Here is a 24,588-nt window from a genome sequence, read left to right as displayed (position 1 = left end):
CTCTATAAATTCTAAGTATTAGCATTGCTTGTCGTGTATAAACTTTCTTATAGACACGACAAACAAGCAATTGAAGTAATTGGCTATTCACCCCTTCCCCTTTAGCCTCACCATTGATCTAACAAGTGGTATTAAAACCTTAATGCTCTAAGAGACTTAATTGTCAAATGAGCACAAGGCTAACGAAGCCAAGGATCAATCACACTTGAAGCTTTTTCTTTTATAGAGGTGGAAATTGCACTAGGCCATGATATCAATCTTCCATCACCATTTAACAAAAAAAATTTTCTTAGTTTGAAAATTATGCATGGATTACTTCATACAAACAAAAATTCAAAATTGGTTCATATTGAAGGATGATTTTGAAGCTCCAAAGGATACTAAGGGAAGAGTCCTTGAGAAGAAAAAGTAAAGATTTGAAGCAAACAATAAGGCAATCAAGGTTTTTTTTAGCATCTTGCATAACAATATTTTTTGCAAAACTGATGAGTATAAAGATACTCGTGAATTGTGGAGTATGTTGATCAAACTTCGTGAGAACCCCTCATTGGCACAAGAAGCCGTAAATCTAAGAATGGAAGCTCGTCGTCTCACAAACAAGAAGAATTAGAGGATGAGAATTGCTCAACATCTAAGGATGAGGGAACTCATCCAAAGAGGAGATCAATGAAGCTTCTAATTCATTCAAAAGTGACGAGGAAGAAAGACCATTGACATTGGATCAACAAGAATGTTCGACTTCAACATCAGTAGATGTAGTCAATGAACCTTCCACCTCATTTGGTTATCCTAAGGAAGATGACAAAACTCTTTCAAGTATTAAGAACTCAACATCTATAGGTATAACTAATTCTTAATTTAAAGATCATATTTTTATGCTTTAAGTGAGGGAAAGAGGACACTACAAGAGTAGATGCCCAACTTTGACGAAGGAAAAGGCTATGGAGAAAACCAAGGAAGTCACTCCCCCGAAATGAAAAGCCAAGGATCACATCATTTGTTACAAGTGCAACAAGAGAGGATACTACTACAATGAGTGTTCAAATAAGAGGGAATTCATTGAGAATAAGAGAGAAAGCTCAAATCAAGAGTGAGCTCCTAAGATAAAGCTAAAGGTGTCATCTTCATGTTATTATGCTAAATTTAGAGTTGTAGCTTATTATGATGTTTAGAAGCATGCTAAGCCTAAATTAAATGTTTATAGTGATTCCTATTATGAAACTAGGAAATTAAATAGTGGTTTTAAAGATAACTATAGATCTTTACATTTTACATAATAGAAATGAAAATTCTAGAATATTGATGCAAAGACTTGATTATTTAGAAAAGACTCTAAAGAAATTCACTAATGGGTCTAGGATTGTAAATTTAGGACTAGGAAGGCTAGAGTCAACCAATGATAAGAATGGTATGGTTTACAAATCTAAGTCTAAAGTTAGTGTGCCAACCTATAATAAGGTTCATTTTGACTATGGTACAAAGTCATAAGTACCCTCTTGAACTAGAGTTGATAGCAAGGTATTAAGGGATGTCATTCCTAGTGACTATCTTGATGAGACTACAAACAAGTATAGGATCATAAAGAAGTCTAAAAGAGTTCTTAGAAAGATATCCCTGGAGGACAGAAATGTATGCTGTGCGACTTCGTATACGTGACTCGTGCGCGATGCCTGTGGCTGGGAATTCCTCTCCGCGCAATCGCGCCCACTATGGCAAATTGGCCGAAACAGCGAGAAAAAAAAATCCAAACCCTAAATTCCATTGCCGCACCCGTCGTTCCTTTCGCCATTGCGACCCCATAACCTTAAATCCCATCGCCGCACCCGTCGCTCCTCTCGCCATCATGCTGCCCCGGTGAGCCACCACCATCGAGGTCTTCGAATGCACCGCCTTTGGGCACATGGAGGAAAGGGCGCGACTGCAGTGGGCGAGGGCGAGAGGATGGCTGATCATGTGACAGAGCTCACGCGCTGACAGTGTGCTTCGATGACCTATTTGGCGGAGGAAGCAATGGCGGAGGCGAAACCTAACCTCAGGCCTGAACGCAGCGACGGCGGACAAGCGACGACGGGTGCGATGGCGAGAGGAGCGACGAGTGCGGCGATGGGATTTAGGGTTCTTGGGTCGCGATGGCGAGAGGAGCGATGGGTGCGACGATGGAATTTAAGGTTCGGATTTTTTTTTCTCGCTATTTCGACTAGCTTGCCACGATGGACGCGATTGCGGGGAGAGGAATTCCCAACCACATAGGCATCGCACACGAGTCATATATACGAACTCGCGCAACATAGCATTTCTGTCCTAGAGGATATCTATAAAATCTAAAGAGAACTAATAAATATTGGATCCTAAAAGAGTGTGATTCCATCATTCTAAATGGGTACAAGATGTGTTAACTATTTTTGGGGGGAGATAATCGACCGTTGATCCGAGTCGTGTTCCGGGCAGATCCGATTTAGACACCGCCTGCCCGTGGGCGGGTCTACCTGCTCCTCCAAAAGCGGTCTCGCCCTTCTTTTATTCATCTCCTTTCCTTCGTTTTCTTCGTCTTCCTTCCTTCCGATCTGCTCTGCTTCTTCGTCGGCTCGACGCCATGGATCCCAACCCTAAATCCTTTCCCATCCTTTCCTACGTCATGTCTCGCCTTCCCAACACGGCCTCCTTCAAGGCTGCCCAAATCCCCCACGATCACGGCGACATCGAGCAGCCGACTCCGCCGGACCACTCTCGCGGCCAGCGCGATGACGAGGTCGAACTGACGGAACGCCTTCCCCTCCTCCATCGCCCGGCCATCCTCTCCTCCATGGCCGCCTCTGTAGCGGACGTCGCCCAGACCCGCTCCGTGCTCCGCGCCCTCGGCGACCGTCCTGACCACGAGTCCGTCGACGCCGCCCGTGCCCGCGTCGCTGAGATCGAAGAAGACCTGGCCCGACAGATCGAGGAGATCGAAGCGGCACCGTGTCCCGAGGAGGGGGATCTGCTCCTGTGGCGGGAGGAGAAGGAGGAGGAGTGCAGGGCCAGAGCAGAGCGGGACAAGGTCGCCCTGCGCGCCGTGATTCACCTGGACGAGATGCACGAGTCGTACGAGAGGCTTCTGAGGGAGGCGGAGGAGAGGCTGGTGAAGATATATGATGCCGGCCGTGCTGAGGACGAATCTGCGATGGCGCAGGAGGAGGGGAAGGAAGTGAATGAGAAGGTGATTGCTGTTCTGCGAGAAGGGTCGGAGAAGTGTGTCGGGAGTGTGGACCTTTCAGGCCAACAACTCAAGTATCTACCTGAGGCATTCGGGAAGCTGCGAGGCTTAATCTCTCTCAACTTGTCCGACAATCTGCTAGAGGTTTGCTTCCGTCTTCTCTCCCGTTAGCATAATTCGCAAATTCTCTGGAATATATGAATTCTGAGCATGGGAGTGATTTTATTCTTATTACTACGGTCTTAACTTGTTATGGATGAGTGTTGATTTCCAAGTCCATTAGGATTTAGAATGCATGATCCTCCAATCCTTCTACCGGATATCATAGTAGTTTAATTTATAGGAAACATCTTTGTCAAACCTTAACAGTTTAATCTTTTACATTTTCCTTCTCCATATCTTAAACCTTGAGTCAGGATACATACAATGCCACTTCTCTCTTTAAAGTGATGTGCATATCCTGTAGGATCCAATAGATTTATTTCACTTCTGCACATGTTTAACATTGAATTATATGGGTACTTAAGAACCTTACTGGACCAGTATTAAATATTCATATTGATGGAAATATAACAACGAAGAATGTCCAAATGTAAAACACTTTTCCTATTAACAAATTTCATCGTCCAGGTACTAAAACGTAGATGAAGTAAAAGGCTGACAATGTAAAATATTGATTATCAATATCCTTAAGCAAGATTTCCATCTTGTAATTATTATTGTAGATTTGATACTTCTGATCAGTTACATATTAAACTGCATGATTAATAGGCATACCTTTGATGTCAATCTCCTAATTTATCACTTTGGTGAATAAGGCCGAAGTTAGAAAATCCAAAAATTTGCTTGCTTACGTAGTTAAGGATGCACAAAAACACCTTTTAGCTTAAATCTATTGATTCACCCTTTAGCAAGGAACCTTATGCAAAGAGCAAATGGTTCCTTTGCATATTATTCTCATGTTGACCCCTATTAAAGTATAATTAGCAAAATCATGTGTTAAAGTGGACAAGAAAAATAAGTATTGCATGTATGGGTGGAGCAACGCTATTTTGTACATAGGACTCAAAACATAGCTAAATCTAAAATTCCTAATGTGGGGGGTAAAACCCACTATATATGATTCTGCTGCTGAAAGCTGCCTATGAAGAGGATGCTTACCAGAAGTGATGATGTGGGGGTTTGCCAAGGTGATGGCTACAGAGATGGAAGTGTAGTTCGACTTACACAACCTTATTTGACTTGCGCCCATGAGAGCAAATGTCAGAGGGCGCTGGAAGTTATTTATAGTGAGGCTTATCTGATGCTTAAGTCACTAGAGGTGTAGTGGACAATGGAAAGCAAGAGATTCATCCTCTAAATGAAGCATGCACCTGAGTATTTATAGGTAGGGGATTTGAGGAATATCTGCAGACATGATCTCTAGGAAATCAAGGGTTCTTCAACCTTTAATTCCAGCTTAATGACCATTTAATGGTGGCAACTTTCATTAATGTCAATTGTTCAACTGTTATTAACCAAAAATGAGGATCATGGAGGGACTATTATTGGGAGCATAGGTTGCACTTGCTAGTGGCTGATAACCACACAGGTAGTAGCTCAGTCTAAAGAAGGTCTAGAGATAGACCATGGATGTGGTCTTCTGAGCTTTGAGCAGAGAACTCGGGGTACTATGCTGAATGGAGAGCTCAGGAAACAACTCTAGTTAGAGACATTAGGAAACAGAGCTTCTTAACAGCTAATGGTTTTCACTTGTTGAGCTCTAAAAGTGTTGAATGCCAACCTAGTTCAAGAGGTTAACTTATAGAGTTGCCAACGTGTTGACCTGGCCTGCGAGGTTGACTCATAGAGGTGTTATAGTTTGAGAGGTCGATCCATATTGGTGCTGATGAGTTGACATAGCCCACGAGGTTAGCTCATAGAAGTAATGAAACATCTGAAGGGCAATGTCAATGTTTAAATGCTGCCAAAACACATACATCATGAAGACATGGGTCGGCCTCACCTTGGAGTGATCCTAGGTAGTAATAGGTAGAATGCAATCGATAATGACCTTATAGAGGGCATTATTGCGAGTTGATAGAGCATTGACCAAAAACATATTAAGATTTGGAGGATAATGACCATGGTAAAAAGTGTTGTATAGAGTATCGGTGACACCCTCGTATAACTTAGGCAATAACTCCATAAAACTAGGATTAGAGACAAAGCTAGATTTAGATGGTAAACAACTCAAGAATTTTCAAAGAATCAGGGAGTGAACTCTATCTCTCTTTGGGCTATACTAGTTCTAAAGATATGGGCATCTCCAATTTTCCTCAAATTGTTGTAGAACTCAACTCAGAGATCGGGATTCATAGTATGCGTTCAATAATCTATTCGATCCAAATGATAATGCTCGATGGCATGGACCGCATTATGAACGAAAATTCTACAGCAACTCGTGTTCAGAAATCGCGAGCTTATTATTTAAAATGTGTTGGTTTCAAATAATCTCTGTAATTCCTTAGTAGGGAATTATGGATCATTAGATGGGACATCTCTATATAAGGATCCTTATCTAGAATCAAATCCAAAAGCCTTATGCTTAGACCTATGGGTTATGATATGAAATAGGGATGACAAAAATTGATACAAATAAACAAACCCAGACCATAATGCATGAGAGTGATATGGAATGAAACATGTCATTATGGTCAATAAGAAACAACAAACATTAAGAATGATGAAAATATTGAAAACTTAAAGATTTGGATCAAAAAATTATCTAGGAGGCATGATTGGGAAAATCATAGGCAAACCATTGTTGCAGCCTCATTGCCTTGACTCGAATCAAGGAATGGAGGGTAAAGGAATGTTAGAATAGGCTACGAGGGCTTATATGTGGAGTCTCATGGCTTGGAATGACCACAGCGTGGAGAGACAATGAAAGGAGGTGGCGTTGGTATGTATGATAACAAAGAGACTCAATTGAAGCTTGGGCTGTATATTGAGATTTTTGGACATTAGTCAATTGAGCGGAAACCTACAATTGACTTTTAGAGTCGATTGGAAGTTATAGTCATTCTGTTCTATCAAAAACCTAACAATCGACTTGGGTAATTGGTTGTTCACCTTTTTGTTCCCTTATGTATGCGAGCAGTTGACGTGAGTCGACTCTAACTCTTCTGTTCGAGAGATTTTAGAACAATCGACTTCAACAATCATCTGTATGGGGTTTTGTGACGCAATCTAACAGAGCAGTCGACTCCAATGCCCTAGCAGTCGAGTGTTCAATTTCTAATAACCATAGTAATTACGGTTGTTGACGATTAAGCGATGATATTAATTATGTGGTTAACCTCATGATTCAAATTTCAAACTATTAGTTAATTGATTGTACAATAGTAGTCCACTATGTAAGCACTTGTTAATTACTACAGATACAATATTCAATTGAATGCGTCATTACAATCGACCAACGTTTGCACATGTCAGTCCAATAATTTTCGAGAAGTTTAATCGGTGTTCAGTCGACTATGTCATAGCAGTCGACTCTATGAATAACCATGAGTGGAACCCTGCCTCATTTAGGGTTTGATATGCAGTTGATTGTGTTGACATGTCTAGTCTACCTATTGTTACTCAAGGTCACACGAAGCCTAGTTCAACAACTTTAGACATTGCATTGCCCTTCACATGTTTCATTGCATTATACATTAATCTACATCTCGGCATGGTTGCAAAATGCATATGCCTTTCTATCATCTCATTTTTTAGTATCAAGTGCAAATTGACCCATCCCAAGCTGCATTATACATTACTCTACATCTCGGCATGGTTGCCCTTCCCATGTAGACCACTTCAAACACCTCATGTCATGGTATAAGGTTAGTTAGCTTGTTCTATAAAATCGATTGATCGATACAGTCAGCTGATGGTAACCACAACATGATTTGAATTCGTGGCTTGGTAAAATGAGGAAATAATCAACAGAGATCTCGAAGATGCGGCATTCCAATTCTTGCCGAATTGGATTAGATCAAGCACAAGAGTTAAGTGAAGGAGAATAAACTGTCGATTGATGGTAAAAATTATAAAAATTCACAAAGCACTTGTTCAAGAAACTACAACAACAAGATTTTACAATTTCTTTGAGAAAACTCTAAGCAACCTACGACCATCCCTCAGCAACTGCATGAAGATCAAGATCATCGAGACAATTTCTTATCTTTCTTCCTGTTTGTGATTTAAGCAAGGATCGAGACCATTCAACTACTGAAATGCTCTGGAAAGTTTAATTTGCAGATATTAATTTTGCTTTCTTATTGTCTTTGCACTAATCATGTATCGTTGTAAGATAACAAGAAAACTGCATTGTAAGGGGAGTAATGGCTTTCGGTGAGATCTTTAGGTTATAGACGTAGCAGCCTTAGGGGGTTGTGAACCACATAAAATCTAATGCATCATTGTAAATTGTTTACTTGCTATTTGTCTTTTATAGTTCATTTTATTTGCATTGCAATTTAGCATATTTATTTCTGAGAGAAAAGCGAGTTAGTGTTATTCACCCCCTTTAGTATTGTAATTGATCCTACAAAGAAACATGCAAACCCCTTTGTCGACTTCATAGATTATCTAGTTAACCAATCTCATACTACGAGTTCGAAGTTATCTGAATTTGGGGTTTGCACTTGTGCAACATTTACCTCAGTATCAGTCGACTGAGACACCATGACTCAACCTATCAACTAATTGAGTCTACCTAATGTCGAGTCTAGCCCTGTTCTAGGGTTATAATTGCTTATATCTTTCAGTTTCAAAAATAATACCCCATGCTAGAAAACCTCCATGCCTTTTAGACTTATGTGCATGGAGTCTCCTCATCTCTGGGTCTTTGCCTGCCTAGCATCCATCTGTCTTCGACATGTTGGGACTTTCCTCTTGCTAAGAGTCTTCTTGGACTTCCATGTCTAGCATCCAATCTCTTTGACCTGCTAGGACTTCCATCCTGTCAAGATCTCCTTGGACTTCCATTCCCAACATTTGACCTCCCTAGCCTACAAGGACTTCCATCTACTTGTCAAGCTATTTGCATTTGCATGCTTGACACACCATATCAGACCACTACAATTACTTAACTTAAACCATGGTCCAAATATCAAAGCTTATACAATACACATGCTTGGGGGTGTAATTGCATCAACACTATTGAGGTCGGGGATGTTCGCAGGTCGAGTCTAGAACCTTTAGGCAAACCATTGAGGCTAATGGGGAATTTGGTCTCGTGACCTTTAGGCAAACCCTCGAGGTTGTGGAAAGACTACTATAAGTTGACCTAAGATCCTTTACGTGAATCACTGACCATTGAGGCTAGGGGGAACTTAATTCCGCAACCTTTACACAAGACATTGAGCATGGGGAGAGACTACCGTAAGTTAACTCTTGAGTCTTTAGGCGAACCACTAAATTTAAAAGGGGCAACTTATTCTACATATTTTAGGCGAACTATTGAGTTCAGGTAGACTATTATAAGTCAACTCTAAACCTTTTAGGCGAATCACTGAGGCTAAAAGGGAGCTTGATCCCATGACCTTTAAATTCGGTCCGATAGAAACTATCGTAAATCAAACCTAGGGTCTTTAAGCGAATTATTGGGACTAAGAGGGAAAGATTCATTTTGCAACCTTTAGGCAAATCACTAAGGTTGGGGAGCACTATCATAAGTTGACCCTAGAGCTTTTAGGCGAATCGTTGAGGCATTGGGGGAGTTCGATCCCATGAATTTTAAGCGAATCATTGATGTTGGGAAGAGATTACAATAAGTTGACCCTAAAGCCTTTGGGTGAACACTAAGGCTTAGGGGGAGAGCTCAATCCCATGACTTTTGGTGAATTGCTGACGTTGACCTTAGAGTCTTTAAATGAACCACTAAGACTAAAGGGAGAGCCAAGACTAAAGGGAGAGCCAAATTGCATTACCTTTAGGCAAATCACTAAGGTTTGGGAGAGACAATTGTAAGTTGATCAAATAGTTTTTAAGCAACCCATTGAGACTAAGGGGACCTTGATTTTGCGACCTTTAGACGAACTATTGAACAAGGGGACGCTTGCGAACCATTGAGGTCAAAGAGAGATTTAGATTAGCAAAATTGGACACCTATTAGAAGTTACAATTCAATTGTGAAACCATAATTTAAATGTAAAACGGGAATAACAAGATAGTCAAGGAGAGTAACTTCCCTTTGTGGCGTAGCTTGACCCATGGTTCCACCGTCTCGATAGTTCTTTCCCTCAGGCATCCTCTAAATAGTGGCTTTTGAGCTAAGCTTGAATGCCCCTTCTCATTTGGGGTCAAGCTTTTTGACGTCTCCTACAGGTTGAACTTAGCTAAGGGGTAACTTGGTCTCGCAACCTTTAGGTGAACTACTAAGGTAGGGGAGAGATTTTCATAAGTCGACGCCAAAGCCTTTAGACGAACCATTGAGATTAAGGGGGAACCATCTCGCAATCTTAGGCAAACTATTGAGGTTGGAGAGAGATTTTGATCTTGAGACAAGGTTTGTGATATATATCTAGAATGGAATATCAACAAAATTGGACACCTATTAGAAGCTGCAATTCAATTGTGGAGCCCTAGATTAAATGTAAAACAAGAATAAGAAGATAGCCAAGGAGACTAACTTTCCCTTGTGATGGAGCTCAGCTTGTGGTTGCACGAAATTCCCTAGTTAGGGTGTTAAGCTTTAAAAGATATATAGGGGGAACTTAGCTATAATAAGGATGCATGCGAAAGTTGTTCTAGAACCGTCTTTATAGTGCTTTCCTTGGCATCCTCTAAATAATAGGCTCCTGAGTTAAGCTTCTAAACTACCTTGAATTACCCTTTCCTTTTTGGTCTAGCTTTCTAACCTCTCTTACAAACTCAACTCTTCGAAGGACTAATTCCCCGACTTGGAAGGAACGAGGGACCAACCTCTTGTTGTAAGCTTGGCATATGCAGTTCTTGTAAGACTCCATCTTGATAAACACCCTTCCCTTCTTTTCATCAATGAGGTCCAAATTGAGAGCATGACATTCTAAATTGGAGTCGTCATATGCTTGAACTCAAGCAGTCACCTTCCCAATCTCCTAGGAGGATAGCTTTGGATCAATACACCAAGTTGAACGAGGTCTCTTTAGTGGCAGTCCTTGGGGTAGTTTGGTAGGACCACGGTATGTTGGGTTGTTCGTCCACCCAACTTCCCATGATGTGGTCAGGCTTATCTTGAAGACCTTGCATGATACCCCTATTGGTGACCTCAATATGACCGTTGCTCTAGGGATATGCTAACAAATAAAGAGCTAATGGATTTGAGCTCCTGGCACTAGACACTAGTCTTGAATATTCTTTTTTTTTTTTTTGTGAAATTGCCCCCCATTGTTTGAGATTAGTTTCCCAAGGCAATCCAAACTTGCACATTGTTTCATCTTCAGCTTTGATCCATTTTCAAAAACAGTCAACATCTATCATCAAAAATTTCCTTTAGGTTTGACCTAATGGAAATGGTCCAACAATGTTTATTTACCATTGGTCATAAGGGCAAACTGCTACCACAGAGTTCATCATCTCTGCAGGTTGCCACCACATATGGTGTGCTTCTCACAACTTAGCAGGTCTTCACTGTTTGAATGGCTTCCCCTTCCATTGTGGATTAGAAGAAGTCTACCAAAAAAACCTTTTTTAGGTGAGTACCTACTACCTAGGTGGTTCCCACTACAATTAGGCTTCCCTGAGCACTAGAGGAAAGGTTAGAAAAAAGATCTCTTGTAAAGCACTCTGTCGATCAGGGTGAATTTGAGTGCCCTCCTCTTAGGACTCCGTGTCTTAAGGTCATTAGGGAGTTCGCCCAACCAGAGGGATGCCAAAATATCTATTCTCCAATTAGGTCTTCCTTCTTCTGGAGGTCGAAGGTTGGTCTGCAGTGTAAGCTCGACCTCTGCAATGACTTCTCAACTTGGCCACATGCTAGTGAGCTAGCCATCTTTGCAAGTTCATCGTCTTTAATGTTCTCTTCCTAGGGTATCTGCTTAAGGATCATCTCGCTGAAGTCCTCCTTAGCTCTTTCATATTCATCCATACTTTTTGAACTTCTTGTTTTATACTTCATTTGAGTCGTTGACCTGCTGAGTGACTAATTGTGAATTTTAATGCACCACTACTCACGTAACCCCCATGTCCATAGCTGCCCGAAGCCTAGTAAGCAAAGTCTTATACTTGGTTTCGTTGTTAGAAACCTAGAAGCTCAATTAGATGGCCAACTTCAACTCATCCCCTTGGGGCAAGACTAACGCCACTCCACTTTCTTTCCCTGTGGAAGACCCATTAACGAATACTCTCCAAGGCTCTTCTTCTTCTTGACCAGCTGCTTCAGCCATAAGTTGGCCAGAGCTTTGACCTTTATAGTAGATTGGGGTTGGCACTAGATGTCATATTTGTTGAGCTTCATTGCCCACTTGATAAGTCTTCTAAAGGCCTTAGGATGAGTAAGGACCTTACCTATTGAACTAATTGTTAGGACAGTTATGAAGTAGGGTCTGAGGTCCAAATTTTAGAGCTGTAAGGTATCTAACGCAGTATGTGGGCTTTTGCATTGAGCCCTCTTGTTGAAGAAGAACTGAACTAACAACACCTTATAAAGCTGAGAGGTATATCCAGAATTGCTCTCCTAAAATATGCTTTAGACAGAAATGGGAGGTTGGCCAAATATTTCTTGAGGTCGGTGAAGACCAATTCACACTTTTTCATCTCAGTTAAAGCAAGTTGTTTTGCTCAAGACTTTAAAGAAAAGGAGAGTTTGGTTAGCCGACTTAGAGATAAATTTTTATAGAGTTATCATCGGATCTGCTAGCCGCTACACCTAGCGAGTCATAAGAGAACTTATAGCCTAAACGACTTGGACTTTCTCAAGATTGGCTTCAATCCCCTTTTCTGTAACCATGTAGTTGAGGAACTTCTCGCTTTTGATCTCCGACACTCATTTGATTGGATTGAGTATGAGGCCATACCTTCTTCTCGCCGTTTCAAATGTCTCCTCAAGGCTAGACAAGGTTGGCTGCCTTGATTGACCTCATGAAGATGTCATCCAGATACATGTACTTTGACATTTCTACTGATATGAGGGTTGAAAATCTTATCCAGAAGTCTCTAGTAAGTTGTCCTTGCATTCTTTAGCCCAAAGGCCATTGCAACATAACAAAAAGTTATGGCCTTATCTTGGTCAGCCTTTGCTAGAGGGATTTGATGACACCCTTGATATGCGTCCATCATATAAATGAGTTCATGGCTAGCAATGGAATTTATGACCTGATCTGTCCTCGAAAGCAGATAACAATCTTTGGGACATAACTTGTTGAGGTCATAAAAATCCATGCACATTCAACACTTGCCCAAAACTTTAGGCATTTGCACTATATTGGAAAGTCAGGTGATTGGGAAGTGATGTGTCAAGCTTTCGATAGCTTTTCCATCTCGGTCTAAATCACCTTGTCCTTTCAGGACATGAGGGACCTAACAGCAGATTCCTATTAAATCTTGGGGTGACTAGATAAATATATTTCCATTCCTGGTAATGTAGGTTGTCAAATCTTCTTTTAGGTCAATGTTCAAATTGGTGGTGATTCTGGTGACCTCTAGTCATCCTAGGATAACTTGAACTAGCTCGTGCTCATCCTCAGTGGTTACTGCCAAGGCTGCCTCCTGTAAGATGTGTACCTTTTACTTGCATTTCTCTTTGATCGCACAAATTCACCCATGGTATGGACCCTTTTTAGGTTGGTTTTGATCATTTTCACATATCACTTTTAGGAGGTATGTCGACCTCCTCAGACTTTCCTGGCTTTGGTTCATATTGGAAATTTGATCTTTTGATGCTAGGGTGAGGCCACTGTCATGAAAACGCTTAGTGCAAGATGCCTTAAGATGACATAAGCTGAAAGAGCGTCCACAATAGTGAAAGAAATAATCCTAGTTCTCCTCTTAGGGTTCTCCCCAAATGAAAGTGATAAACTAATCTCACCTAGGGGTTGAATTGCATGCCCTGAGAATCCAAATAGAGCAAGTGATAGGTCGGGAACTCAGCTTGCTTGTTTTGCATTTGGGCAAAAGTCAGCTTAAAGAGGACATTGACCAAGCTCCCCAAATCAATGAATATTCAAGCTATATCAAAATTGACTATAGTAGCTCGAATGACTAGTGCGTCGTTATGGGGAGCAACTAAGCCTTCTAGATCCAGAGGTTAAAAACCAATAATCGATACCTTTAATAATATTGGTTACACACTAATGCTCAAGCTTTCCATGCTCTTTTTATGGGCCTTGTGTGCTAGATTTGAGTCCTCATCTATCATCCCTCTAGAGATCATGTTAATGGTTTCCCGAGTGGGGTAGTTGTTAGCATTTAGCCTTCTTAGATATTTCTCTTTCTTCTCAAGGAGGTGGGCCTAGTCTGGCTCGACCTAGCCCCCCTCTCTTTTGTGTGTCTACCGTTAAGGACCTTGGGCATTGTGTTACCCATCCTCTTTCCTATGGCCCCTCTCTCAAGATCAAGAGGGACCTCATCTAGGGGTTGGTGCTGGTTATCCACTTCGTCTCTTGATCTTAAGTGATATAATAGTAATCAAGCTGGAATGAACAAAAGAGGTTGGATTAAGGCTGCCTTGTCCCCTTGGAATTCATGGGTCGTTGCAGCACCAAATTCTCCTCACAAATCCATAGTGCTTTTTTTTAGATACCTTTAAGGGTGTGTATGAGACAAAGTGCCTCAGGCGCTTGGCCTTCCATGGTGTCTGATAATATGCCCTTTTTCACCTCTTTTGGTAGGGTGGCCATTATCTTCTGTTTATTTTATTTTATTCTTGGGCCTCCTCAACATTGATGTATTTCTCAACCCGTCCTAGGAGCTTGTTATAGTCGAGCGGATGCCTTTTCATTAGAGAGTGAAAGAACTCCCCTCCTAGAGGCCCTAGGAGAATATGCTTGTTAGCATCTCAAGAATGGTGGAAGGTACCTCCAGAGCTGCCTCAATGTCTTCTTGAAGTGACTCCTATTTTGTTGCTTTAGGTTGAACAAGCTATGGGCAATCTTTTGATATTTCTTGTTACTGACAAAGCGGTATAAGAACGCCAAGCTAAAATCCTCATTTGGATTGGATTGTGTTAGACTTCAGCATGTTGAACCATTATTGAGTTGACCATATCTGACTAGGGTCGTCAAGAAGGCTTGAGACTTGACTGTGTTTGTTCAGGTATTGACGTAGTAGGGTGACATTCTTGCATCTACATAAATGGTCCTCAGGATTAGTTGTGCTGATATACTCACCTACTTGTAGTGGCCTGAAATTAGTTTGTAACTCTTCAACTAGTATTGTTGCCGAAAAGTAGTTCCCTTGCTTCTGAAGCTCGTCTTGTGGCTCCTTTTGGTCATCTAGGTAGGTACGAGGCAACACCCATGGATACTTTTGGTTATAACTTCTTGTGGTTGATACTGAGATCCAGGTTCTCTAGCTCAGACTTCTGAGTTTGGGAGGATTCTGAGTAGTACTCCTGAGGATTTCCTCTGTGGTAGTGGTCTTCAACTAAGCCAAACTAATGGGCCCCATCTCTATCTCTAGATTGTTGGGTGTGGGTTGGTTGTATTGGCTGATGGGGGACTCATGACATTCCGAAATTGTCTCTTCTTATGGTCACCATTTCAACATCTTGACTCAATTTAATCTATTTCCCACAGATAGTTCAAAAAATGATATTGCTGAAAGTTGCCAATAAGGTGGATGTTGAAGGGGAGTGGATGATGTCGGGATCTGTCAACGTGGTGGCTATGGATGTAGAAGTGTAATTTGACTTGCACAACCTTGTTTGAGGCTGTCGAAAGTTATTTCTGATGAGGTTCCCCTGATGCTTAAGTTGTAAAGGTATAGTGGGCAATGGAAAATAGGAAGGCAAGAGATTCATTCCCTAAATGAAGCACACACCAATAATTATAGGTACGAGATTAAGAAATACTTGCGGAGACTGTGCCCATGATCTTCGACCGTTTCAGCTGTTAATCTCAGCTTAATGACCATTTAATGGTGGCAGCTTCCATTAATGTCAACTGTCTGACAGACAGATACTAGTCAGAAATGAAGATCGTGGTGGGATCATTATAAGAAACATAGGTCACATGCTAGTGGCCGATAGCTGCATGGGTAGTAGCTGAGTCTAGAGAAGAGATGGACCACGGATGTGGCCTTCTAAGCTGAGTAAAGCAGAGAGTTCAGAACTAAGCTGAATGGAGAGCTTGAGAGACAATTTTGATTAGAGAGCTCTTCATTTCACTTGTTGACCTAGTTCGAGAGGTTGACTCGTAGAGTGCCAACGTGCCAACGTGCCAACTTGGTCCATGAGATCGACTCATAAGGTGCCATTGTTCGAGAGGTTGGCCAATAGATGTGTTGACATGCCAACCTGGCCCACGAGATCGGCATATAGAGGTGCCGATGTGCCGACCTGGCTTGAGAGATCAATCCTCTTGCCTAAGAGCATATGCAACGTTCTTTGTTAATAACACTTAAAAAAATAAAAACAAAAATGTGGGACCCACTTCTGCCACATTAACGCGTTCAAACCTTTGAACGCGTTCAAATCTTTACTCCTTCATCACTCCTCCACGTCATGTGGAGAGAGATTAAAGAAAGGCTATTAACGCTCTTTTAACGAGCGTTGTAGATGCCCTAAGGTCTTTTGAACACGTAAGTGATATGCAAATGTAGAGTAAGACCATGTAGATATAACCTACTGACCTGGAGTAAGATTGTTATCTCGGATTATCATATGACTAATAATTCTAATACCTCTAACATTCCTTTTCAAGTTGGAACATTTATGTACAACTCGTTACATAGACTAAAAAATGTAGACCAAAACATGATAACAAATGAAAGACACAATCCTCTCACACAGCTAAAACAAAGCTTTGACTAAAGCACGTAGGCATCGATTCCGTGATCAAATGCAACATTTCAATAGATATTGGATGACGAGAGATCCCAATAACTTATCTTAGAGAGCTTCTCCTTGAGGCATAAAAAGCAGCATGCGACAAGCTAATGAAATAGGAGAAAGAATCACTCAATGAGGGTATTGAAAACAATTACAAGGATGATTTATTTGCATCTAATCCGGTCATATTTTGGTATCACGCAACCAGATGGCATCTTAATTAACATAAGAGTTTGCCCTTGCAGAAACAGCTAGCATGTGGTTTAGACTAGGGCAAAACGGAAAGGAAAATGATGAAAGGATGGCAAAACCCACACTGCAGTGCTTGCGTAAAAACCAAATATGCCGGTGTGTTGTGGTAATTTCCCAAAAGACTATCACTAGTGAATGCACATTGTTCAAGAGGCTATAATATAATGGCCAAACATTTTTTATTAGTTTACATAGTTCCTGAGATAAGATACTTTCTTCTTATTATTTATGCATTACTTTCAACTCAGAGAAACTGCTTTGTGGCTTGGTTATTGCTCAAAACACACTAAACATCTTGAACCTTGTTGATCCTGCTGCAGGCTATTCCGGATGCCATAGCAGGGTTAGAATGTCTAGAAGAACTTAGACTGTCATCCAACAGTCTTATCGCACTGCCTGATTCCATTGGACTATTGCCAAAACTAAAGACTCTGGACGTATCCAACAACAAGCTCAAGTCTTTGCCAGATAGCATCTCAAAATGCAGGTATTACTCAACAAATCTTTTTCGTATGAAAAATCTTTGGCATTGTTGCTAGAGTGACTCATTTTAGCTTACGTTAACTTCAGATCGTTGGTCGAGCTGGATGCAAGTTATAATGAGCTAGCTTATTTGCCAACTAATATAGGATATGAGTTGCAGAATCTAGAGAAACTATGCATCCAACTCAATAAACTACGCTCTCTTCCCACATCTATCTGCGAGATGATATCATTGCGCCTTTTGGATGCCCATTTCAATGAACTTCACAGACTTCCAGAGGCCATTGGGAAGTTGACAAATCTTGAAATATTGAATCTTAGTAGCAACTTCAATGACCTGCAAGAGCTTCCTGCAACTTTTGGCGATCTGATCAACCTCAGGGAACTTGATCTTAGTAACAACCAGATACATGCATTGCCCGATACATTTGGCCGTCTAGACAAGTTGTCAAAGCTTAATTTGGATCAGAACCCATTAGTCATCCCCCCAATGGAAGTTGTAATCCAAGGTGTAGAAGCAGTGAAGGAATACATGGCGAAGAGGTGGCTCGATTTGTTGTTAGAAGAAGAGAGGAAGAGTACCGCCGACGCAGACTCACCCACTCAAGTTGGTTGGTTGACACGAAGCACGTCGTGGCTGAACGATTGGGTTAGCGGAGTTTCCGAAGGTGTTGCAGAGTACCTTGGCGCAGGGCAGAAGTCTGACAGAGATTCATATCTTGACGAGCAGCTGTGATCTGAGATCCTCCTGATAAACCTTGCACGGGGATATTTGGTTGTTCTTGTTTGTACAGATGCTCAAGGGATGTTGAGAAATAAATTGAGGACTACTATTTGACCTTTAAATGGTTGACTTTTTCAAGTTCAGTCACAGTTCTTGTTGAAATTACAGATTTGGGTGTAGCCAGTTAACTCATTGGCAAGTCAACGACTTTAATTGGTTGTGCAACTTTTAAACCTGGTAAGCATTCTTTTATTTTTTTTTTTACATTATTACTGATTTAATATTATTAGTCATTCATTTAATATGCTTAGTTGTTAAATCACTTTTATAGATGTCAATATATTCTTTCAAATTGATTTATCATTTTGGATTAGAGAATTTAAGGTCATATTAATTTAATTCTAGTGAATTTGGAATAAATTTATGTATGCAAATATATTGATTTAATTAATTGAGTTTAATTAAAATTTAATATATTAGATCAATCTTGGCCTCTTAGGTAGCTTATTATTAGGATTTGTCTATTTCATTTTCTCAGTCAATTTTGGATCCTTTATTGATTTTATAAGAATGGATATTTATGCATATTTGAGTACTTATAGACCTCATTCATGTATAGCCTATGAAACTAGGAATGTAGCCCAAGGGTTATAATGTGATGGTAAGAGATGAGATGGACTTTTTACGGAGTTTAAATCTCACTCAAGATATATTACATCTGAGGAGTTTAAAAAACTTATGATCTATGTTTATCTCTTGCTATGATTAAGAAAAGCATGAAGAAAAATGGGTAGATGCTTCAATTGTGATAATTAAAGTAGGATACATAAGAAATCAAATGAGGAAAGCCAAAGATAAAGGTAAGAGAAAAAAAAAAAAAGACTAGCTTAAAGGCTATTTGTCAAAATAACACTTAGCATTTATGGCACATGATAAAGATGTTCTTTCTGCATCATCATCCGAATGCTAAGATGGATTTTTGTTAAGTATATGTGCTTGAGGATGATCGTAGTCCATTACGAAGTATCATTGGAAGGCTGACGACGTGTGCAAGTAGGGATGTAAATAAGTCGAGTCAAATTTTATGATATTTAAGTTTGTTTGATAAAGTAATTGAGATAAGTCAAGTCACGTCTAAAATGTATTAAACTGTTGAAATGATTATTCAAACTTGACTTAGTTTCTTTTTTATGAGTTTGAGTTTGGTTCAAGTTTGGTTTGAGTTTGGTTCATTTAAATGTTATTAAACTCTCAATTTAAATTTGTTTGAAACTTATATATTTTAAGCTTGTTTAGTTAGTTATTGAGTTTGATAATATAAATTTATTGATTCATTTTGAAAGTTTTTTTTTTGTTTAGCACATTAATAAGATTTTTATTAATGAACATGATTTCACGAATATTGAATTAATTTGATTCTAATCAATTGTTCTGCTTTAAAATAGATGCTTCAATCAATTCAACCTTTCGCTACTAGGTTGACTTGTTTTGGTCATGTAGTGTTTGTGCAATTGTACTTTATATGGTTGAGTTCAAGTTAGAATTATTTTTATGTGAACGAAGTCATGCAAAACTAGATTGACTCGATATCTCAAGGTCTATGAGAGATCAAAGAAGGATGATATGGGACATCTAAGATATTACAAGATGAGGAGCATTGCAATGCAGTTGGTCATGGGAAGCAAACTACATAGTTGAAGAGTGAAGGATGACATGTGGAGTAAGTTGAGGGCTTGATACATTCAAGGGATGATAATCTAATGGGAGATTGCCTCGTGTTGAAGAAGCTACGAGGTAAAACACCTAAGTGAGGTGATAGTTGAGAGACTTGTACTTGGGAGAAGGTAATCTCTAAACTGAGATAAACCTCTCCTATTAGGATTGCCATAGTTGATAATCTACTCAACTAAAAATGTTTTTAATTGATTGGTGGTTGAGTCGATTCAAAAATAATTAACAATGAACAAAATAAATTTTTTTGTGGTCAAGATAATTGGATTGTCAAATAATTTGGAGCCACTCAACTAATGATGTATTCTAGTTGACTAATGGTGGTTTAGTCGACAAAGTAGTCAAATTGATCAGTTAATAAATAAAGTATTTTTAGTCTTGGCTGAGTTGACTAGATAGATGGCTATTCTAAAATCATTCCAATCAATTGATGATACAACATTAAAACTTTAAGTAGTCATTGATATGATAAATTAAATGATAATGGTTGAATAACCTAAGGCTTATAAGATAACAAGTGGTCTAATGATGGAATCTAGTTGATTGGGATAGACGTTAGCAAATTGGGAGTTGTTGCGATTAGGAAAATAGTCGATCGATGGTGGATGCAATTGGTTAATCAATGACAAATTAATAAATTATGAACTAAAGCTCAAGTCATTGGAAGGCTATAAAAGGTGGAATCATGTCACTTTAGCGGCACCACATGGATGGCCCCACGACCATTTGTGTCCATAAATGAGTGCATATTGACGTATTTTTATATTGTGTTTTCATGTAGTATATCATTTGCTCATGATAAAATAATAAACTATGAACTAAAGCTCAAAGTCATTGGAAGGCTATAAAAGGGCAGCATTTGAAGGTGGGGTATTCAAGCTTATTTACAATAATATTTTGTGAAAACTGATGCTTTACTCTTCTTAGCTTTATTGTTCATCTTGTGAAGAATATTACAAGAAGTTTCTCCATCTCTTATATATAGAGAGAAATTATATAATGTAGGCCAGTGAACCTCTAATACAAATTTTATTTTTAATTTCAATTTTTACTTCATTGATCCTAAATATTATATTCTAAATCTTGAACTATCTGAGTCACCCTAAACATTATACCTTAAATCTTAAGAATTTTTTTTTTAAAACAATATTAGATGTTCAAGCCTTCAAGGAACGTGTAATATAAGATGTGTAGCATATCAAATCTTTATATACATACACACATATTTAATTTAGTTTTATCTGATATTTACTTCCCTCCTATTGCTCCTTCTCTTTATCTTGTTGACAATAACATTATGAAAATATTAATTACTTTTTAACAGAATTATTAAAATATCTTCCTTTTAAAAAAAAAGTTAAAAGAGTGTCTTTAATATCAAAAATATTTTTATTTTCAATAGTATTCCAATAACTATTTCTACAACGTATAAACTATTACTTTTATTTTAATTTAGTCAAAAAATAGTATGCATAATATATTTTATATTAAAAAAACATTTTTACTACATGGATGTATTGCTTAATCTTATCAAAATAATTTTTAAAATGTAAAAAAATAAAAACCTTGACATAATGAAAATATCAATTACTTTTCTTATGCATATCAACAAATAAATGCACATTATTACAAAGATCTATAGTCTAATGTGCACTAAATTTTTAGACAACCATCAATAATAATATTATCGCCCACATGTGTGGTTTGAATTCCAATAAAAATGAATATTTTAAAAAGTATTTTTTAAATATAAGTTGTGACTTATTATTAAAAATATTGTCTATTAAAAAATAGATTTTTTAAAAAATAATTAATCTATCTTATATATTTTTGATAATTTAATTGTTTGAGTTTCGCTCGATTCATCTATCGATTAAATTTAAAATATCATTTATATATACTCAATGATCAATCTTTAATATCATTAATACTGAAATTTATATGCCCCAGACCATAGTGCGATGGTAAGGCAAAAGGCGGGTATACCTGAGTTGGTTATGATGCATTAGCCATTATCAAATGATAATACCCTCCTCCGTCGTGACCAACTATAATTTCTCGATTTACCTCCTCACAGATAGTCGTAGGACTGTGGAGTGGTGGCAGATTCCATCTTTTTTGGATGTAAGGGGTGGCCATTATCAAATGTTCATGAAGCTTGAAAATTAGTGGTGCTGGGTAGGGGTGTAATCAAGAGATAGTAAGAGGCTCGAGCTTGAGCTTAATTCATTTTTCCTAAGCTTGAGCTCGGCTGGAGTTCGATTTGAGTTTTAATTCTTAAGATCGAGCTTGATTTATAATGAAATTAAATAGTTCGTGAACGACTTGAGCTTAGTTCAAAAATGACACATTTAAAAATTAAACAAGCTTAGTTTGAGCTTGAAAAATGACTCATTTAAAAGTTAAATGAGCTTAGTTCAAGTTTGGTTCGAAAATGACTCATTTAAGAGTTAAATGAACTTAGTTCGAGCTCGATTTATTCCCCTACACGCACGACAGAAGATTTCGAGATCTAGAACAGTAATAGTATCATTTTTTTATTTTTATTTATTTTTCTTGGTTTACGATTAAGTCATTTAAGATTTTTCTTTTAAGATTTATGGATTAAGTTATAGTATTAAGCACAATTTATTTTTAAAATGAATAAAATTTAGTTACTCACAAGGTATGCTGGGTTATTATCCCGCACTTCTTATTCGATATACCTCATAAGCAACTAAATTTTTTTCATTTTAATTTTTTTTTGTGTTTAATACTATAACCTAACTCCTAAACCCTAATAGGAAAATCTCAAATGCTTAGCCATAAGAAAAAAAACAAAAAATAATAAAATAATAAAAATGCCATTGTTCCTGTTCTGGGTGCTCGAAACACTTTCGAGCGTCCGGAATCTTTTGTCACGAATGGGGTGCGATATTAGAATTATATATATATATATGAGCAATATATTCGTGAGCCTCTTAATGAACATGTTCGCGAGTTTCTAAACAAATATATTCGCAAGCTCATGAGCTAACAACTATTAAGCTCGAGCTCGGTTTGATAATATTTTTGAACTTGAAATCAGGTTCAAGTTTAGCTCGTTAACTTAATCGAATGATTTTTTTTCGAATCTAAACTTGAATAATTCACGAGCGGTTTGACTCGTTTACACCTTTAATGTTGGGCCGTTAGACCTAGACTTTTGTATTTTTCAAATTGATTTTGATGATCGATGAATATTTTTTATAGGATCACATTAATCCATCTTCTGAATTAATTGAATGATAAAAATTAAATATCTAAATTATTATAAAAAAAATACTGAAATTTATACTCAAAAATCAACTTTTAAAATCGTCAATATTGAAATTCGAACTTCGACTGCTTTATCACGTGCAGCAGCACTCTTCTAGGTTGCAACTTTTAAACGAATGGGCCGTTGGCTTAACGCGATGGCGCACGTGCAAGGCTCCAAAACACGTGGTCCCGGCGACAGTGAATAAGACAACAAGTGCATACATATTAAACGTACCTTTCGAGACCCTCGCAGTTAATGCAGCCATGAAGAATCCAAAGACCCCAGTCCGCCAATCTCCGCCTTTCATTCCCCGCCACACATTGTGATGAGCGGCCAGATTTCCCTAATCACCATCTCCCCTGCGTCGGCAGTCTCTTATCAATTATTATTATTATTTTATTTGGATAAATCAAACCAGCCGCATTTTAATTATTACCAACAAATAGACAAATTGAATCCATAAAAAAATAATTAATTTAATTGATTATTAAATTAATCAAAAAATTTTAATCATTACAATAAAAAATTAAAAGTTATCACCTTTACAATCTCACACGATCGATTTTATTTAATAAAAAATAAAATTTATACCCCAATAATTCACGATATCTGTGATAGATTTATGAGGATAAAAGAGGATTAAAAAAAATATTATCTTGATTTTATCTCGATTTCATCGATCCGCATCGATAATCTCTTATCAATTTTTTTTGATAAATCAAACCAATCGAATTTTATTAAATAAATTGAATCGATAAAAAAATAATTAATTTAATCAATATTAAATTAATTAAAATTTTTTAATGATTACAGTAAATGGAATCCATTACTTCAACCGTCTAACACATTTCGATATAAGTATAAGGTGAAATTCACAGAAAAGTCATCTCAATGGTCCAATTCTACATGATCAATCTTATAATTATCTATGTGAGAAGGTAAATTAAAAAATTATAGTCGGTCATTGACCAAGAGGTCTACTTCAATAATATTACTATGGCTAATCGACTCAATCATACTCAGAAGGTCTACTTCAATAAGTCTGTCCTATAATAATCGACTCAATCATACTCAGAGAATCTAACAGTCCCACACACTTCAATAAAAATGTGAAATCCGTCATTCCAACGACTCCACACAGTCGTCTCTACGACCAACAGTCCCACACACTTTAGTAAAAAAAGTAGAATTCATCATTTCAACAGTCCTCTTCATCGACGATTATATGTGAGGAGGTAAATCAAAAAATTGTAATTGGTCATTTTGACAAGAGAAGGCATTACATCGACTTCGTCTTCAGATTGCCCTTTGACAGCAATAGTCCCACACTTTTTCTGTAAAAAATGAATTCCACCAACCTAACGGTCCCACATGGTCGTTTCTACGATTATCTATGAAAAAGTAAATCAAGAAATTATAGTTGATCACGACGGAGGAAAGACATTGCCTCCTACATATAAAAAAGATTAATCCCAGTAGCCACTCTCTGGGGGTGGTCGGCCCGGTATCATAATTAACCGACCACCATAAATCGGGAAATATACGTCCACACATACCACCAGGGTAAATCGGGAAATAATAATTGATTGCCCATGATGATTTGATTTGGAGGAAAATTTGCAGGAAATAATAATTGTTGCATTGATCATGACATGATGTAATTCAATTGAATTGATTGCCGACTGAATTGAAATTTTAATTTAAAAATCAAAATTAAATCGAATAAATTAAAATAATTAAGATTTTTTTTTAAAAAAAATTAAATCTTTTACTCTCCCTGGCTCTCTGCTGACAATTCCCGAGGCAGCCAGCCAGGGTGCATCATCCACTCCCTTGCTTATCTACTACGCCTCTGCCATAGCTCTGTCGACTGTCGATGCCTCTCCCTCTCGCAGTCTTGCACGCCACACATTGTCGCGCCTTGGCCC

At 38.4% G+C, this 24,588-nt stretch overlaps 1 protein-coding gene across 1 annotated transcript; it reads left to right on the top strand.

The window, feature by feature from the left end:
* Positions 1-2,524: 2,524 nt before the first annotated feature.
* LOC141842998 (plant intracellular Ras-group-related LRR protein 3-like) lies at positions 2,525-17,882 on the top strand. Its single transcript, XM_074731010.1, has 3 exons — positions 2,525-3,337; positions 16,763-16,929; positions 17,013-17,882. Exons 1-3 carry the CDS (start codon positions 2,594-2,596, stop codon positions 17,659-17,661), a joined length of 1,560 nt encoding a protein of 519 aa, XP_074587111.1. The 5' UTR covers positions 2,525-2,593; the 3' UTR covers positions 17,662-17,882.
* The last annotated feature ends 6,706 nt before the right edge of the window (positions 17,883-24,588 follow it).

The sequence above is a fragment of the Curcuma longa genome, chromosome 12 (genome assembly GCF_044706935.1).
Source record: "Curcuma longa cultivar G26 ecotype Majalengka, Jawa Barat chromosome 12, ITB_CL_G26_1.1, whole genome shotgun sequence".
Taxonomy (NCBI): Eukaryota; Viridiplantae; Streptophyta; class Magnoliopsida; order Zingiberales; family Zingiberaceae; genus Curcuma; species Curcuma longa.
The sequence above is the reverse complement of the archived record's forward strand: the minus strand, read 5'-3'. Positions and strand labels throughout refer to the sequence as shown.